We start from the raw sequence: 16,123 nt of genomic DNA, 5'->3' as shown, positions 1-16,123 counted from the left end.
TCTTAAGCCAATACGACGAGAGTATTATATAATTAATAATACACTACAGAATTGTGCACAGTTTGCATTGGCTTTTATGATATCGACCCAACTTAAGAAACTAATTATAAAACTATCGGCCACAAAACATATATAATTAAAACGATGTTCACAATCAATAATCGTCTATAAATTAAAATACCATTTATACCCGTAATTATTATAAATGTTTCCTATTATTATTCAAATTCAATATTCAGTTTAATATTAAAAATGTAATTAAATATTTAACGAGTATTTACAAATATATTAGTAAGGATTAGATGCCTGTGCCCGAATCTCTAAATTAGCACTGAGACCACAACATGTGTATTATTAATCCTTGAGTGTTTCAATTAAATGCGAAAAGCCAGAACACGTAATCAATTTAAAACCAAAATTAACATATCAAACACACAATAAAAAGTAAACAACACTACATTTTGGTAGCATCGTACAGGACAAGCATCTTAATAATATGATCCCTAAAATGTAATTCAAACTTCAAAAATACATCTTGACCGTACTTGACACCCAAATTTGATTCATCATAATGCATAACAATAAAATATGACATTTCAACACACACTTGCATTAACTACTCAGTTTATGACTTTATCCGACTTCCGAGTTGTCTTAGGCCGTAATAATAAATAATCATTTTTTCGTGCGCAAAGTACAGTAGGTTACTATTTTTGAGTTAATTACACAAACATGGAGAAAAAAAACAATTGCTTAACAAATGAAACCATATTGTTTCGAAGTACACGATGCTATAAATTATTCTCTCGGTATAAAATTAATCGTTAAAAAAGTGCATTGTGTGTACCTATTTAATTAAAATAAATGTGTAAAGGCAATACACGGTATACTATATACTTATTATTGTTTCTGCGGTTTTTAAATTAGAAACATTTTCTTCGGGAGTAAACACTACGATTAGGTATTATAGATATAATATTGTATGCACAGCTATTGATTTTGCAAAATTGTATAGGTAGTAGGTACCTACTAACGTGCACAGTAAACAGTAAAAGTTTTATCGACGAAACACACACACACACACACAACCGCAGAAAACGGACTCAAATTATCGTATGCCTATAATATACAACGATATCGGATTTTATACAGTTTTTCCGTGTTTTATAATACTATACGTACTTGTCGTCTCCGGTTGGTACAGCTCGAAACCAATAAATTATTGTTCACTGCGCCTATGCGCATTGATGGTATGATGATTATTGTGAAAATAATATCGTATATTTACATAATACCATTCACATTAGTTCATGGTCCATTCATTACTCACGGTGTGATTGTGTGCGTACTTGTAGTGCATTATTCATAATAACGTGTACCTATATCGTTTCCAGTTCCGCCGGATATAATCACAGACGAGTCGAGCCCAGACCTCACGCTGATGGAGGCCGAGAACGCCACCCTGTCGTGTCACGCCACCGGCAACCCCGAGCCAAAAATCACGTGGAGGCGGGAAAACAACCAGCCACTGATGCTGCGCACCGGTTCCAGAGACTTGGTCAAGCGTGAGTATTGCATTTATAATATATTATATTGGACTGCAAACGGGCACGCGAATCAAATAATTTCGAAAAATATATTGTTACCACTTACCGTGCGACGAGATGCCACTGGCCATATTATGATAATTCAATGTAAATAACTAATATTGTACTAGTCATATGTACGGCAATGCTGTGCGGTACCGACATATAATTATAGGTAGATATAGGGTTATTGAGTACGGGATTGTCGTAAGGTCATCCATTTGAGCGGTAGAGCCGTATAATAGGTTCTATCTCAATGCCGGCTCGATCCAATTATTGTCGTGAAAAATAAAATCGACAAAAGTCCCACCTGAAAATAAAACGAACGGGCCATTGACCTCTTGCAAGTCGGACGAGTTAAACCGTACAAATAGAAACATGCATAATAGGAGATACCTATTATAATTATAGTGCACGAGTTTTAAAACAATAATATTAATATAATATATTATCCACTCGGGCACATTATTATGAGGTAGTGTGATAGACCAATCCGCGTAATTGACACGACGCCGGGAACAAACATTTTCGTTGCACCCATACACTTTCCACAAAGTATATAAAATTACAGAGTATAATATTACGCACCGCGGCACTGCGACGATCCGTTATTCCGTCGCGTTTCTGTTACGCGGCGAACGTTCGGTATACACAGTTTTTTGAGGGGGGGCGGGTAATCCGTTATACGAGCCTGACCGCCGAGTGTCGAGATTGCAGAGGTTGACGTTAACTGAATATACCACTCTACGACCCTAAAGTCGCAGCCAACTCGACCCCGCGGCACCAGGCCCGACATGTCATCTTCACGACCAGAAATATAATCGTATATATAGGTATAGTACGCGCTGCTGCAGCTGTTGTTGTCGTAGTGTGCGTGCTCTTGAAAAGGACTCTCTATTATATATTAATATAATTTCGGCCACCCGACGATGAGTCAAAATTAAACCCGTCGGCGGCGGCGGCGGAGACGGAGGAGGTGGTGGTGGTATTTCGCAGGTAATCTCCCTCGCAGTTTCGTCACTGTCGTCGTCGGGCGCAAACGATTAAAACGCACGACGAGATGGGTAGGCTCCTATCGCGGAGCGAATGCAGAGTATTAGGGGGGGCGTAGGCAGTTTGACCAAACTGAAAGCGAGCACTCCCCCCCCCCCATCGCCGCTCAAAAGTCGACGGTCGCGGGATGCAAACGCCGTTTTTTCGGATGGACGATAATCCGGTCCTGACGCGCCCGCCGAGGTTTAAATCTGTCCAGAGTAGTGAAAAGGTAGCTGACGAAAATGTGACGAACAACGTTCGCTGTGCTCGCTATCGAGTCGATACTTCCCTGATGGTGATCAGTGATCAGATTCTTGATTTTTAGGAAAAATTGCAACTTATTCGTTTGTAAAGTGGTCGTGTGGATACGTCTGGATACGCCATACGTGTGCGGAGAAGCGTTAAGCTAATATTTGTGGCTAGAAAAAACTATGTCAAGACTTTCGACGATCGTTCTACGTCCATGTTACAAGCACTAAACATACACATACATACATAAAGTGTGTGTGTGTGTGTGTGTGTGTGTGTGTGTGTGTGTGTGTGTGTGTGTGTGTGTGTGTGTGTGTGTGCGTGTGTGTACTGCAATATACACTGTACGGACATATTATAACCCGTTGGTCATTGATCGAAGTGTTTGTATTTCGCACCGAACGATTATTATATTATATTTCCCCCAAAAAAAATAGCAGACAGGAAAAACGTTGTTGTTAACCGCCTTAGATTAATACATTCACACAACGTCTACGCCGCGAATATAGTGTTACTGACTCACATAATTTGGTAGCAACAACGATAGGTACATCGACTTTGTACGGACACAACAAGTCATATTAGAATGTGCTTCTTAGCCAGGGAAGTATTGCGAGATGGATTAATTATCTAGACGAGTAATAATCTGAAGTGATTGTAATTATGAAACTCGTGTCTTATTTAAATATAATATTAATTTTCAACATCTTAACTATAGTAGTACTTATTTCTCCATAATTTCCGGCCGATCGATTGGGCCCGCAACAATACGCGCAGCTAATCTAATATTCTACCTACCTACTTTCTATATTTACACATGACAGCTAAAATTAAATCCACTCATTTTTCCGGAGGTATTGAATTCTGTTTATGGTAGGAAAAATAAATTAATACAATTAATGTAAGTACCTACTTCAAACGTGTATAGAGTACATATTTACTACATTTCAATATTCCATAGTGTGTTCACCAAATTGCAATGTTTTATACGAACGAGCCAAGAAGAATTGTACATTTTTTTTAAAAATTGTTTCGTGTGTTGTGTTCATACATTGTGTTTAGAGTTCAAAATATAGGCATGTTGATGAATTGCTCATAAAAAAAACATCGTGTTTGTGCCAAATAAGTATTATTTCTCGTGTAGCTCTGTATGCCATACATGTTAAAGCTTTAAATAACGAATACGAAGAACAATAAAAAAAAAACTCCATTTAGTTTTTAAAATCCTGTTCGTATGCGCACAGTCATAAAACAACATTTTTCAATGTGTTCTACGGTGGTTTTTATACTATATTTTGTTGTTGTACCGATGAAATATGACATGGATTTGAAAACAAACTATCGACTAGCCGAATCGCTGTGCATATTATGAAATACTGTCGACGAAATGTTTGCAAATAATTTATTATTACCTCTAATTTTTATACTTTCTAACAATTGATTTTATCAATATTATTACTGTCCGAGGGCGGACAACGTTGAATTCACACAATGGAACTCGTACAGTGCATGCGAAAAATAACGCAGACTGTACAATCATATTAAATTATATTATGTATGATTAATCAAACAGTAGATGATGTTTATTAAGCTGTAAAAAAAAAAAATGCGTGAAGGTTCACGCACAAATTCGTCGGACCCGTTTATTCATAGAGAATTTTGTACAAATGACATTTGCCACAAAACGCCATTGTGTGAAACACTGTTACGGACAAATAACGCTTTTTAATTAATTCGGTCCTATGCAAATAATAATTACCGCTGACAAAACTATAGAAATTCACGTACGCATTTTGAACGGAGTTTTGCAGCTATTTATGTTGATAGAAACCGGCTGTTTTTACCACAGTATTATGTATTAGTAATAAAATTAGTTATGATTAATATTGTGCACAATATCCGTATATTGCACAGGAGCAGCAGTATTTTTTTTTTATTTCACGTTGTTATTGAAAAAAATATAATTTGTACAAGTCACCATGAAAACTATATCAAACACAACGATTCCACTAATGTGTACATAAAAACTATTTGAAAATTATACTTTAAAAAAAAAAACATTGATTATTATTTGATCATAAAAAAAGTAGAAAATAATTTGAAAAATGTTGATATCGTAAATATTTACACTTAAATTGTTTGGTAATGAATTTTTGAATATTACGTCATCGTTCATTGTTACAATAAATAAACAAATACAATTTCGTTCATCATGATTACCGACATTGTGGTAATACGAGAGCTTTCGGACGAAATTTCAAATTATCAATTTCAGATGCCAATAATAATCAAACCAATCACGAGATAAAATATTTTTGATACATTAAAATATTATTTAACACGAAATCGATACGGATTACATATTTACCTACATGGCCACGTGGCATATAAAGCTTACAAATAAACTGATTATATTATTATATTAAATTGGTCGGACGACTGTCCGTTTACGGTCGAATGGTTTTTTCCCTACAACAACAGTGTTTACTTTGTTTTAATGCATCATCCCAACTTCACGCCAACTTCACTCACTGGCTTTTACAAGTTTTTATCGATGATATGATTTGTATTAAACTGTCTTTTACATGCGTTCAACAATGAGCTTCATTGATAATATTAGTTCAATAATGACAATGAAGATTCCTCACGACATCATTATCCCATTATCACGAAATAGTTTTACATATCTATACATTTCATTTTGTGTTGATTAATAATTAGGTACATAATCTAATAAAATGTTTTGAGCTAATCGTTGTAGTGTCATCTGTGTAATATAATATGCTTTCGATCAGTATGAAAAATCGCTGCAAAATGTGCTGTGGTGATCCTATCGCAAACATCAGAGTGTGATGCGCGAGACGATTCTCGCTCAGTGGATAATTATATAAAAACGAAATTATTCGCAAAAGATTTGATCGTCTCAATGTGCGAAAACAGAAGCCTCGAAATTGTTTTTGGTACTCGATGTAGGGTATTCGAGTGGGTCTATTAAATCCAGAGCATATAAATCACGGGAACAGGACGATAAAGCGCGTCGTCTGAATTATAACAACGCCGAATACTTCGATAAGACCGTGTTATTATTGTGTACGCTAGCGTGTGCCTTACATTACCTTACACGAAATGTAGTCCATATAGCCGTGGTGTGATAGGTATATGTGTATAATATATGTGACTCTTTATTATCAGACTTTGGTCACACAGAACTAGCCTAAACACGCGAAATCGTTATCGGTTTCTCGTTCTCGGGCAAACACACACACACGCGCGTACACATACACACGCGCACGCACACACACACTGATACGAAACACAGGCGTAGGATGTACCTGTGTAGAATTATACTCCTTTTTCAATGTTAGCTCGCCGCCACCGGAGGTGATAATAATCGAGTTACAATGCAAGCTTGAAACCCTAATTTACACTGATATACTAAAAAGCAATCTTGTATAATTGTTGACCTATAACCACCACCGCGTTTCCGTCTCTCCACCCTCGAACACCAAATTATTATTATGGTTATGATATGTAATAATATTATTACTGCAGGTGTTCAAAATTCAAAATGATCGCAATGCGTTTACCGCACAAAAATATTATTACGTCTGATATTTATCATAATATAACTGTAAAAAAGCATAGCTTTTGATTTATTGCGGATTTATATTATTTCAAATCGATTCGCCTCACCTCGATTTTTATACCAAATCACCGTTAATGCACTGATGTATGCGAAGGGCGTTTTTCATTTCTCTGCCGAAGAGATCGAAGAAAACAATATTTTCAACGAGTACCTACCAAACTATAACTTTTGTTTACTTTTTTATTTTTGATATTTATTTAGAAGAAAAACTAGTAAGGTTATACCTGCAAGCTAAAGTCCCCCAAGGTTTCGACTATTTATACACAATTTATGAATCCAAAATTTAATATAATGAATAGTTAACCGTTGTATTGTCTACAATATAATTCATTATGATCGAATCGATATTATTAAAACGGTAAACATGTATAAATAGGCAATTTGTTCAATAAATGCAGGATGCTATATATAGTATACATACATATGAAATACTTAAGTAAATAAGTTCTACGAAATAAAAGCGAAATTATAGTATTTTTTTTTATTCGTGGTACAGCTTCAACTGCTAAGGTTATTAGCTTGCAACAAAAAGTGAGAGCATTTGGTTACATAATAAAGTAAAACAATAGTTCCTTAATTTAGTTTGTACATATTAATTTATTTTTGGTTACAATAAATAAATAATATAATAGATCCTTAAATTAGGTTGTACATATCAATTTGTTTTAGAAGTGTAATTATTTTATTGGTAAATTATAGTATTGTACACTGTTATTTTCAATAATAATCAAGTGTAATAAGGGTATTATGTATACCCTTAATTAACACTTTAACGTTTGATTCGAAAACAATATACCAATTATAAATTATTTTTTCTCATACCCATACTTCATATCCTTGCAGCTCTGGGAATAAAAGTAGAGACAACTATAGCTTCTATTGTAGTGTAATGATTCATAATTGCACATTTGCAAATGATATGAATTTTTTTTTTATTATGAGCCTCATTTTTTCATGAGATCCATTGTTGTGTTGGTGTGATTACGTCAAATAGTTTTTATTGTGCATTGGATGGCATGAGTGGTAGTTGTTACAAAAAAAAGTCACACCCTCAACTCCTCCCCACACAGTAGTTGGAAAATGATTTAAGTTGAAACGTGAATACTTATATTATAATCTATGACTAGCACACCAATGGGCGCACGCTTGCGAACTAATCAATTTGATGTCAACAAAAAAGTTTTAGTAGGTACTGTAAATATCATATGTTTAACGAAAGACGGCTGCCGTGCAAATACAGTACGATACACGGCCACACGGGGCAACGGCCTCTCGATCGCTGGGGAAATGTTATGTTGAACGATAAAGTTATTATAAACTTAACCACCTACCTATAATATAATCAGCGTGGTATTGGTGTCCAAACTGCGACGAAATTCGATGAAAAATGTAAGATGTTTCGTGGGTACACGAGACGACATCATATCAGTAATATTAATATGACTCAAGGCTACGATAACCCGAATGGAAAAGTGGAGGCATTGGTGGAATGTTTGCGACGGGAAATAGCGAAACCGGAAAATGCTCGTACACTGTTATATGATATTATATTTTCGGCCCGGAAAACCCTCGTGAAAATCTCGCGAGCCTCTCGCCACTGCAACAACCGCCGCACAAGTCGTTTGCACAACAACTCCAACGTCCTGAAGGACCTGAAGGCCACTGCGTACAGAGTAACAGCTGAGCCTTAGGCGACAGACGTGTCGTTTCGATTTGATTTATGGGCGGAAAATAGCATCGATGAATGTAGCCAATATAGGTAGATAATAATATTATGTTGTACGCGCTTAGAAGAAAAATAAAAATGTACGAAACATATTAATTTAATGATTATAATACGAATTCCATGCTTTAAAATTAGGTACATCATAATACATTAAAAACGCTTCAGCGTATTAATTACACTTCGTATTCGTGTATAGCTTATTAATTAATTGCCTACCTTACTTTTTTTTTTGTGCAATTAAAAAGTTTGTCTTCGAAGTTTTAGTTTTATTCACATCTGTCGATGCCTTCCGATATATTATGTTTATTATTATGTAGGTATATATATATATGTACATTTTACATTCAAGTCCCGGTCGAGAAACGAGGGTCGATTCGGTGCACTCCGGTATTTTCATTTTTCCGTTTCGTTTTAAATTAATTAAAGTAAAATACAATATACCTACAATTATTTATTATTTTCACCGGGCTGATTGGAAATGCCGCCGCCTCAGCCACCGTCGTCTACGTTGACTTACGAGATGGTTTCGTTTTTTTAAACATATTTTTTCATTATTATTTGCGCATGAATACTACGGAGCATAATATAAATACTCGAAGTACGATATTATTATGATTATTATAATATGGGCGCCACGCGCATACAATATTATATCGAACAACGGATAATACGGTATCTAGAGTTAATAGCAGCAACAAAAAAAAATTCGAATTTTATTATGGCCACCGAACAAAATAATAATAATGTATTCTGCATATTATTATAATATTCATTAATTAAATAGAATGACGGCGATCGGGATACCCGATATCATCGCGCGCGCACACGTCGTATGCGATAGTAAATATTATAATAATCTGCCGCTGCAGTAGGTCGGTTATGTGTGTTATCCTACGCTTGCACCAAAGCAGGACGGATTTAATAATAATAATAATAATATAATATGCGACCGACGGCGGTGCGTGTGTGCGGCTCGACATAATATGTGAATCACGCCGTACGTGTATTATACGTAAAATATTATATATTGTAATATAATCGTAACTGAACTGTACGGCGCGGCGCTAATTGGAAACACGAAATTACGTCGACCACCGCGAGCCGTGTCGAAAATAATATACGGAATAAATAACGGTCCCCGTCGATAAAATGTAATAATATTATTATTATGTGCTTGCGCCGACATCCGCCCACCCACATACCTATACCCTTCAACCACCCGCGACTATTTGTAATCGTCATCGACACACACAAAGAAACCAGTACGTGTCCTGTACAATATAATAATATTATTATGTATATAAAATAATGCATGCGTCGTTATTTTAGTTCATATTTTTACCGCTGCAGAAGTGCGTATAGAGAATAAACATTATTCGAGAGCATAATATTGTTGTACAATGCACGAGACCCTCCGCTTCCGCCACCGTTGACTTTATACGCGGATCTCTGCCGAGTTCGAGTGGTGTCCCGATGCACATTATTGCAACGATGATTATGACGATTGATGATGATGATGATGACGCCGACGATGACGAAGTCATAATAATAATACCTATAATGTGTGTACAACGATGATATGGTGCAATTAAAAAAAAAATTAATAAATCTCGAGTAGTACTCGAACGAAAACCCCGTCCGGGGTACGGTTATTGTTCCGCGATGACGAGAATATTCGATTAGGATTTTTGGAATAGTTCACCACCAACTTATTACCCTAATTTATTTTTATACGTCATAATATGAAACATCCCCTCCCACTGCATCGAGTTACCAATTTTAGGGAGACAAAATTATTTTATTTACAATATGACTTGTTCCTAATGATGTTTAGGTGTAGTTTAAATTAAAATTACTCTAAAGTAATTGCTAAAATAACCCAGATACAATTAAATGTTATTCTATATATTGTACTGACTGATATTGTTCTATCAAGCTCAAAATATCTTAAATTTAATCTTTTTTCTTCCGATTTGTCGACCTAAATTTGTATTTCTGGCCACCGTGCGCTGTAGTGTCGATGACATAAATATATGACACTCAAGTAACGTTATATTGAAATAACATTTAAAAAAGGCACAACTACTCTTAAATATATTAACAGGTATAAAAGTGCATCAGTGACGTATTCGTCAACGATACGGGTGTTAAATATTACTTAGGCATAGGAAATATCGCTTAGACGAAATTAAAATCAAATTCAATGTCAGTTCCTTAAGTTGCAAAGTTTTACATTAATTTAAGAAAATAAAACGTATAAAGTATACAATCGCTAATTCTACCAGCCGGATTGACGCCCAGACTATAGTAATCAGTGTAATTAGCAAACCGTCGTGTGACACTATGTTTACATTAAGACATTGTTCAGTCGGAATAAATTCACCCGGCGATATCGTAAAGTCAACTACAATATCGTACACAGAAAAGCTGCAAACTGAAGAATGATAACACAAATCGTAATGCCGTCCCATATATAGAATTAATTACAACTGTTATCAGGGGTATCGATTGTTGCGGTACACGCTTAAAACTCGTTACCATATGTTACCGTAACTNGAAATATTTATACCCAACGTGAGTTGCGTTGTAATATCTCTATATAAATATTATATAACTGTGACTCGAAGAGTATACGTATTATAAAAAGAATATATTGTAAACTTCTGTGAATAAAATATCTGTAGCTCGAAGAGCATTTGTTCGTTTAGAAGAAAATATTATAAAATTCTTAGGCGAATATGTTTGAATTTATTTATGTGAGAATAAAAACACATAATTATATATTATAAGAAATCATTGTGTGTTGTATTCTTACAAACTGCGGTAGCTATGATGGCGATGGTGACGTTGACCCATTTAATATTTTCAAAAAACCGGCATTGTTTACCGCTTAAACGCGATTATAATAAGTTTTACAATATTACATCATAGTAATTATTCTTACAATATTATACGTCATGCACTCGTGCTATTATATTACACGTCATGTTGAAGTTAATGAAGACCTAAATGAAAAGCGAAAAATACATAAGTACGAGTATAATAATATTATAATACCAAAACTGAGAGCACAAAATTAAACGCGTAAAAACACGGTATACAATTTAAACGACGAATTCCTTAATAGACATTTCGAATGAATAACTAACGACGAGTTGGTATTCTTTTTTTTCTATTCAATTGCAGACTCAAATTCAACCCCTTTGAGGATTAATTATTTTAAGCTCAATTAAAATTTAAAACTGTCGTATCATATTAACAATACATTATTATAATTTTATTTTGTTTTGTCTGCCTTGGGTTGCCATCAAGGGGTCTAAAAAGCGTTCAACGCGTGTGCCATATTTAAAACCATTTTATTATGCATTTATATTGGCTGATATAATATTGCGTGATAACCTGATATAGTTCTGAAATGATGTTTTCTAACTAAATACGCTCGGTATCGATACAATTCTATGTACGAGAATTAATTTCATTAAAAGACAGAATTTAAAATATTTTTTAACCGTTCAAATCAATTGCATAACTCACATTCGTTTTAAAAAAATAATTCGTGCATCTAATATTGTGTAGCTAAATTTATAAATAACAATAATTTATACAAAAAATCAATAGATACCTTCAATTAATATCGATTTGAAAAGTTATAAAATAATTTGTAAAGACAATGGATTGTTCGACAATTGTTTCAGATAACAGAATAATTTTAACGGTAAGTGCTACAGTGCAATTTTAAAACTGTTATCCGTTGTTGGTAAAATAAAAATGAAATGTACAAAATGCTGAACAAAAAATTAAAGAAATTTTTATTATAATATTTAAATTCGATAATATATATGTTCTTCGGTGGTATGCTAATGAGCACCTAATGAAATTTTAGAACTTAATATGAAAAACTCAATAGAAAATTGTTTACCATCAAAAATTAGTTTTAACTTTTTGTATATTAATAGGTAGGTGCCAATTATTACAACCAATGTACTGATGTTTTGTTTAGAACAACACTGCTAACTTTGAACTCGAGTTCTGATTACATTGTTAATTTCCAGAGATACTTGTTCATGATGTGAGTGACGAATTATATGGCTCAATATGTGTGTGTGTGTGTGTGTGTGTGTGTGTGTGTGTGTGTGTGTGTGTGTGTGCGTGGAATTGGTGGGGGGAGGTGATATGTCGTCTCATTCAGTCGTGCTCTAGTCGTAGAACTCAGTGACTAGGAGGCAAAACTTGCACGATTATCGGTCGAAAAGTTTCTTTTTTACCGGATACGTATTGTGTCATGGCATCGGAGTCTTCGTCTTGCGGCGAATAGCGTAGCTGGCTACAACAGTAATTTAATTTCATTAAACGTATATACTGCTCTGCGTCGCCTGTGCCTTAATGTAGTCTTGTGCGGACCGCGCGATTTCAAAATCGAATGTATATATATATAATATACGCGTGGGTATGTGTATGCGTGGTCCCACGTATAGATCTGTGTATAGGGAGAGAAATAGACGAGGAGTACCGTTTCCGTTCGACTTCCGGATTTCCGGAATGTCAACAAAGTTGGACGACGACGATAAAGATCTTAATCACAAATTCCTTGGTAAGTATTCGATGGCATACGCCGGGTCCACTGTCACCATCTCACCCGACCGATGTATCGTTATAATAAAATTGAAAAAATAAACCTTTTTCCACGCATATAATGATTTGATTTATTTAGAACCTAAAACATTCATAATATGCATTGTGTAAACGATAATAATAATTTAAGGAATTCGTTTTGGTGGTTTAACTAACTTTGCCGTATTAAATTCAACCCAAAATTAAACGAGATACTGAAATTTAGGAATTTTACTTTTAAGAAAAAAATATTCACAGTAAAAAAATGTAAAGAGTATGGAAATGTGTATTACATGCTGAATTCAAATTACATGGATCTACGCACAGATATTGAGTGTTTTCAATTAGCACTTACACGCTGTTTCTAACATAAATAATGGATGAGAGTATCCCGCAGAAAAATATACATGTACGAAATTCCTAACAAAACCCTAATAATCCACTTCGAAAGCGTAATTAAAATGTATATTTATTTTACCAAGTTCAAAAAGTCTGACGGCTTTTCAACAATAACCGTTTGTTATCAAAATAATAATTAATTGCAATTTGCAATGGTAGGTATTATACTACACACGTTTTGGGTTATTTTAATACAAATTAATTTCCCTGAATAATGATTAAGTAATTTAAATATTAAACTCCCAATTAGTATATAGATACAAAATATGTATTATATATTAAACTTGCTATACACCATGATAAGTTAATTTTATCGTATAAAGTCAATTCAACCAATACCGATTAACTACAGTTATTAGAATATAACATAAAAAAAGTATTTTATTCATACATTCGTATTTATTTGTTCATTTATTGTAATTCCTCAAAACTATCCTATAAAATATGTGTACTTGCAATGCATTTAAGTATAATAATCTATATAAAATTAATTGGTTTATTTAAAATAAAAATATTTAAACCTAAAAATTACATCCACATTTAAATAAACATGTAGAATAACAATTATATTAAATACTTGTGGTAACTTACGTACCTATTGAAGACCACAAATTGTAAATTGTCTCTTATTCAATATTTAATTTTATTTGTGAAGAAGAAATATGCATAAAACAGAGGCATATTATATTGTATACAATAAGTGTTAATATTATTGTCATAATGGTTATTATGAGTCTAATCCATTATTTGAAAATTGAAAAGCACGGAGAGAAACTTTATTAAGTTCTTTTTCTTCGCTATTTATTTATAAAATATTTTATGTATTTGTCTTTCAATGTTATTTCTTACAAAGTTGATAATTATATTTTAGCCTGCAGATAAAAACTCATAAATAAATAATAACTATAATATTACGGACTAGAAGTATAAAAAAATATCACTTCGAAGGGAATTTAAAATCGCAAATAATATAATATATTTATTGTTTATCGTCTCGGACACATAAATTGATTCATAAACTACTGCGAGAAACGTCCCGCGTGAGCTACTTACTGTTCTAGATAGACTACAATATCGCACCACTACCAGCCATATGTATTTGTTAAACAATAATGAAAGATAAATCCAGAACTACGCCTCGAGCAATATTTTGTAGACAAAAAAATTGAAACAGTTCAGTTTTTGTTTGCATGACTAAAATATTTGAAATACATAATATGTTTGCATACAACTCTTATATAACATATTATTTTTTTTATTCTTATAAACACACAATATTACAAAGTGTTACTTACACTACAATTGCATAGAATTAGTATATCGTATAATATGGTTTATTATACATATTATGGTACGATCGCGATGATTCCCTGCTAGTTAAATTCGACTTTCACCGGTCATCAAATAAAGTGATCATTTAAAGTTGAATTTGTTGTCGTGCTATTATTCAAAATCAATCTAAGATACGAGACATTTTTGTTATTATATTACGATAATCTTACAACAGAAAATAAATGCCTTGTTTTTTAAGCAGCAAACTTTAAATTGATAAATATATTCAAAAAAAATGCCTCGATCGTCATTTCATAATAATAATAAGAATAGTTTAATAATAATGTTTTTTTTTTTCAAAACATTATGAACGGTATGTCCGCATTTATGTATTCAGAGCATAATGTATTCAAACACACAATTTTACAAAAATTAAAATTCTAAATGTTCTGTTAATTACTTATTGTGAACAACATTCAGTCCCTACATTAATAATTCGTTAAAAACTCTTCATAGTCAAGTATATTTAATACTTACAAATTGTAGCAAATAAATAAATGTATTAAAATATTTTGTGAATTAAAGTTTAGTCAGTGAAAGTAAAAAATATACATCTCTTATTTTGTTTTTATGCGAAAACACAAATTCACTTTATTACTTTAATTTCTTAGGTGAACATGAAGAAAAACTTGCAGGGTATTTATGTTTTTTTTTCATATTATCAACGATAATACTGGGAATTTTCATTTTATTATATTATATGAATATTTGTTCTGAAATCGTTTCAGGAACAGCATAGTAAAATACATTTCTCTTCTCAATAAGTAATAACATTAAACGCATTTTTTATTCAATTCAATTTTATAACATAACTACTGTATCCAAAGACGTTTTGAATATTGTTTGTGTTTCATCTTTTTTTTGTTACTCTATACATTAACAAGAGTGAAAAAAAATATTCAAAAAAATGATTTATGTATTATTAGTTTAACGATGATGTTTTTTTTTTTATTAGTTTGATATAATGATATGTCTGTTATCACTTTCTGATAAAAGGGAACTACTACAAAAGTTTAATTTAGACATAATCTGATGTGCGTAAATGAAATCATACATTTCTTTGTTCTCTTTGTTTCAATTCTGAAGTGTATTTTGTATTAAATATTTATAATAATTATTACTTGAACTAAGTATTGTTTGGAATATTGTATAGACAATAGTTTTCCAAAAATGTAACAATAATTACTCAAAAACCACGTCTTTAAATAATAATTGTCAAATAATGAATTGTATACAAGATGGTTGTATTTTAAAATGTCAACAATTATTATCTTTAAAATTATTGCCTAGTTAAAAAATATATTTTTTACACAGAATTGTTTGAAATAAAAATATATTTTTATTATTTATATCGTTACCGTATTAATTTTTAAATTTTATTTTATTTTTGAATAATAGCAATCATGTTAGTATTTATAGAAATACAAAATATGAAATAGATCCAAAATGTATTATATTTAAAACAAATAGTTAAATAGCTTTAATTATTTTAAGTTAGATGAGAAGAATGGAGTGTCACATGGATAATCCACAAAATAA

At 32.7% G+C, this 16,123-nt stretch overlaps 1 protein-coding gene across 1 annotated transcript in view; it reads left to right on the top strand.

The window, feature by feature from the left end:
• Positions 1-16,123, top strand: part of LOC111038879 (lachesin-like) — a gene marked incomplete at its 5' end in the record, with an annotated part of 121,306 nt that overhangs the window by 32,280 nt on the left and 72,903 nt on the right. The window contains one exon of the mRNA XM_022322141.1: positions 1,395-1,565. Coding sequence (XP_022177833.1) covers positions 1,395-1,565 — 171 coding nt within the window. The remainder of the gene's footprint in view (positions 1-1,394; positions 1,566-16,123) is intronic.

The sequence above is a fragment of the Myzus persicae genome, unplaced genomic scaffold (assembly GCF_001856785.1).
Source record: "Myzus persicae strain clone G006 unplaced genomic scaffold, MPER_G0061.0, whole genome shotgun sequence".
Taxonomy (NCBI): domain Eukaryota; kingdom Metazoa; phylum Arthropoda; class Insecta; order Hemiptera; family Aphididae; genus Myzus; species Myzus persicae.
The sequence above is the reverse complement of the archived record's forward strand: the minus strand, read 5'-3'. Positions and strand labels throughout refer to the sequence as shown.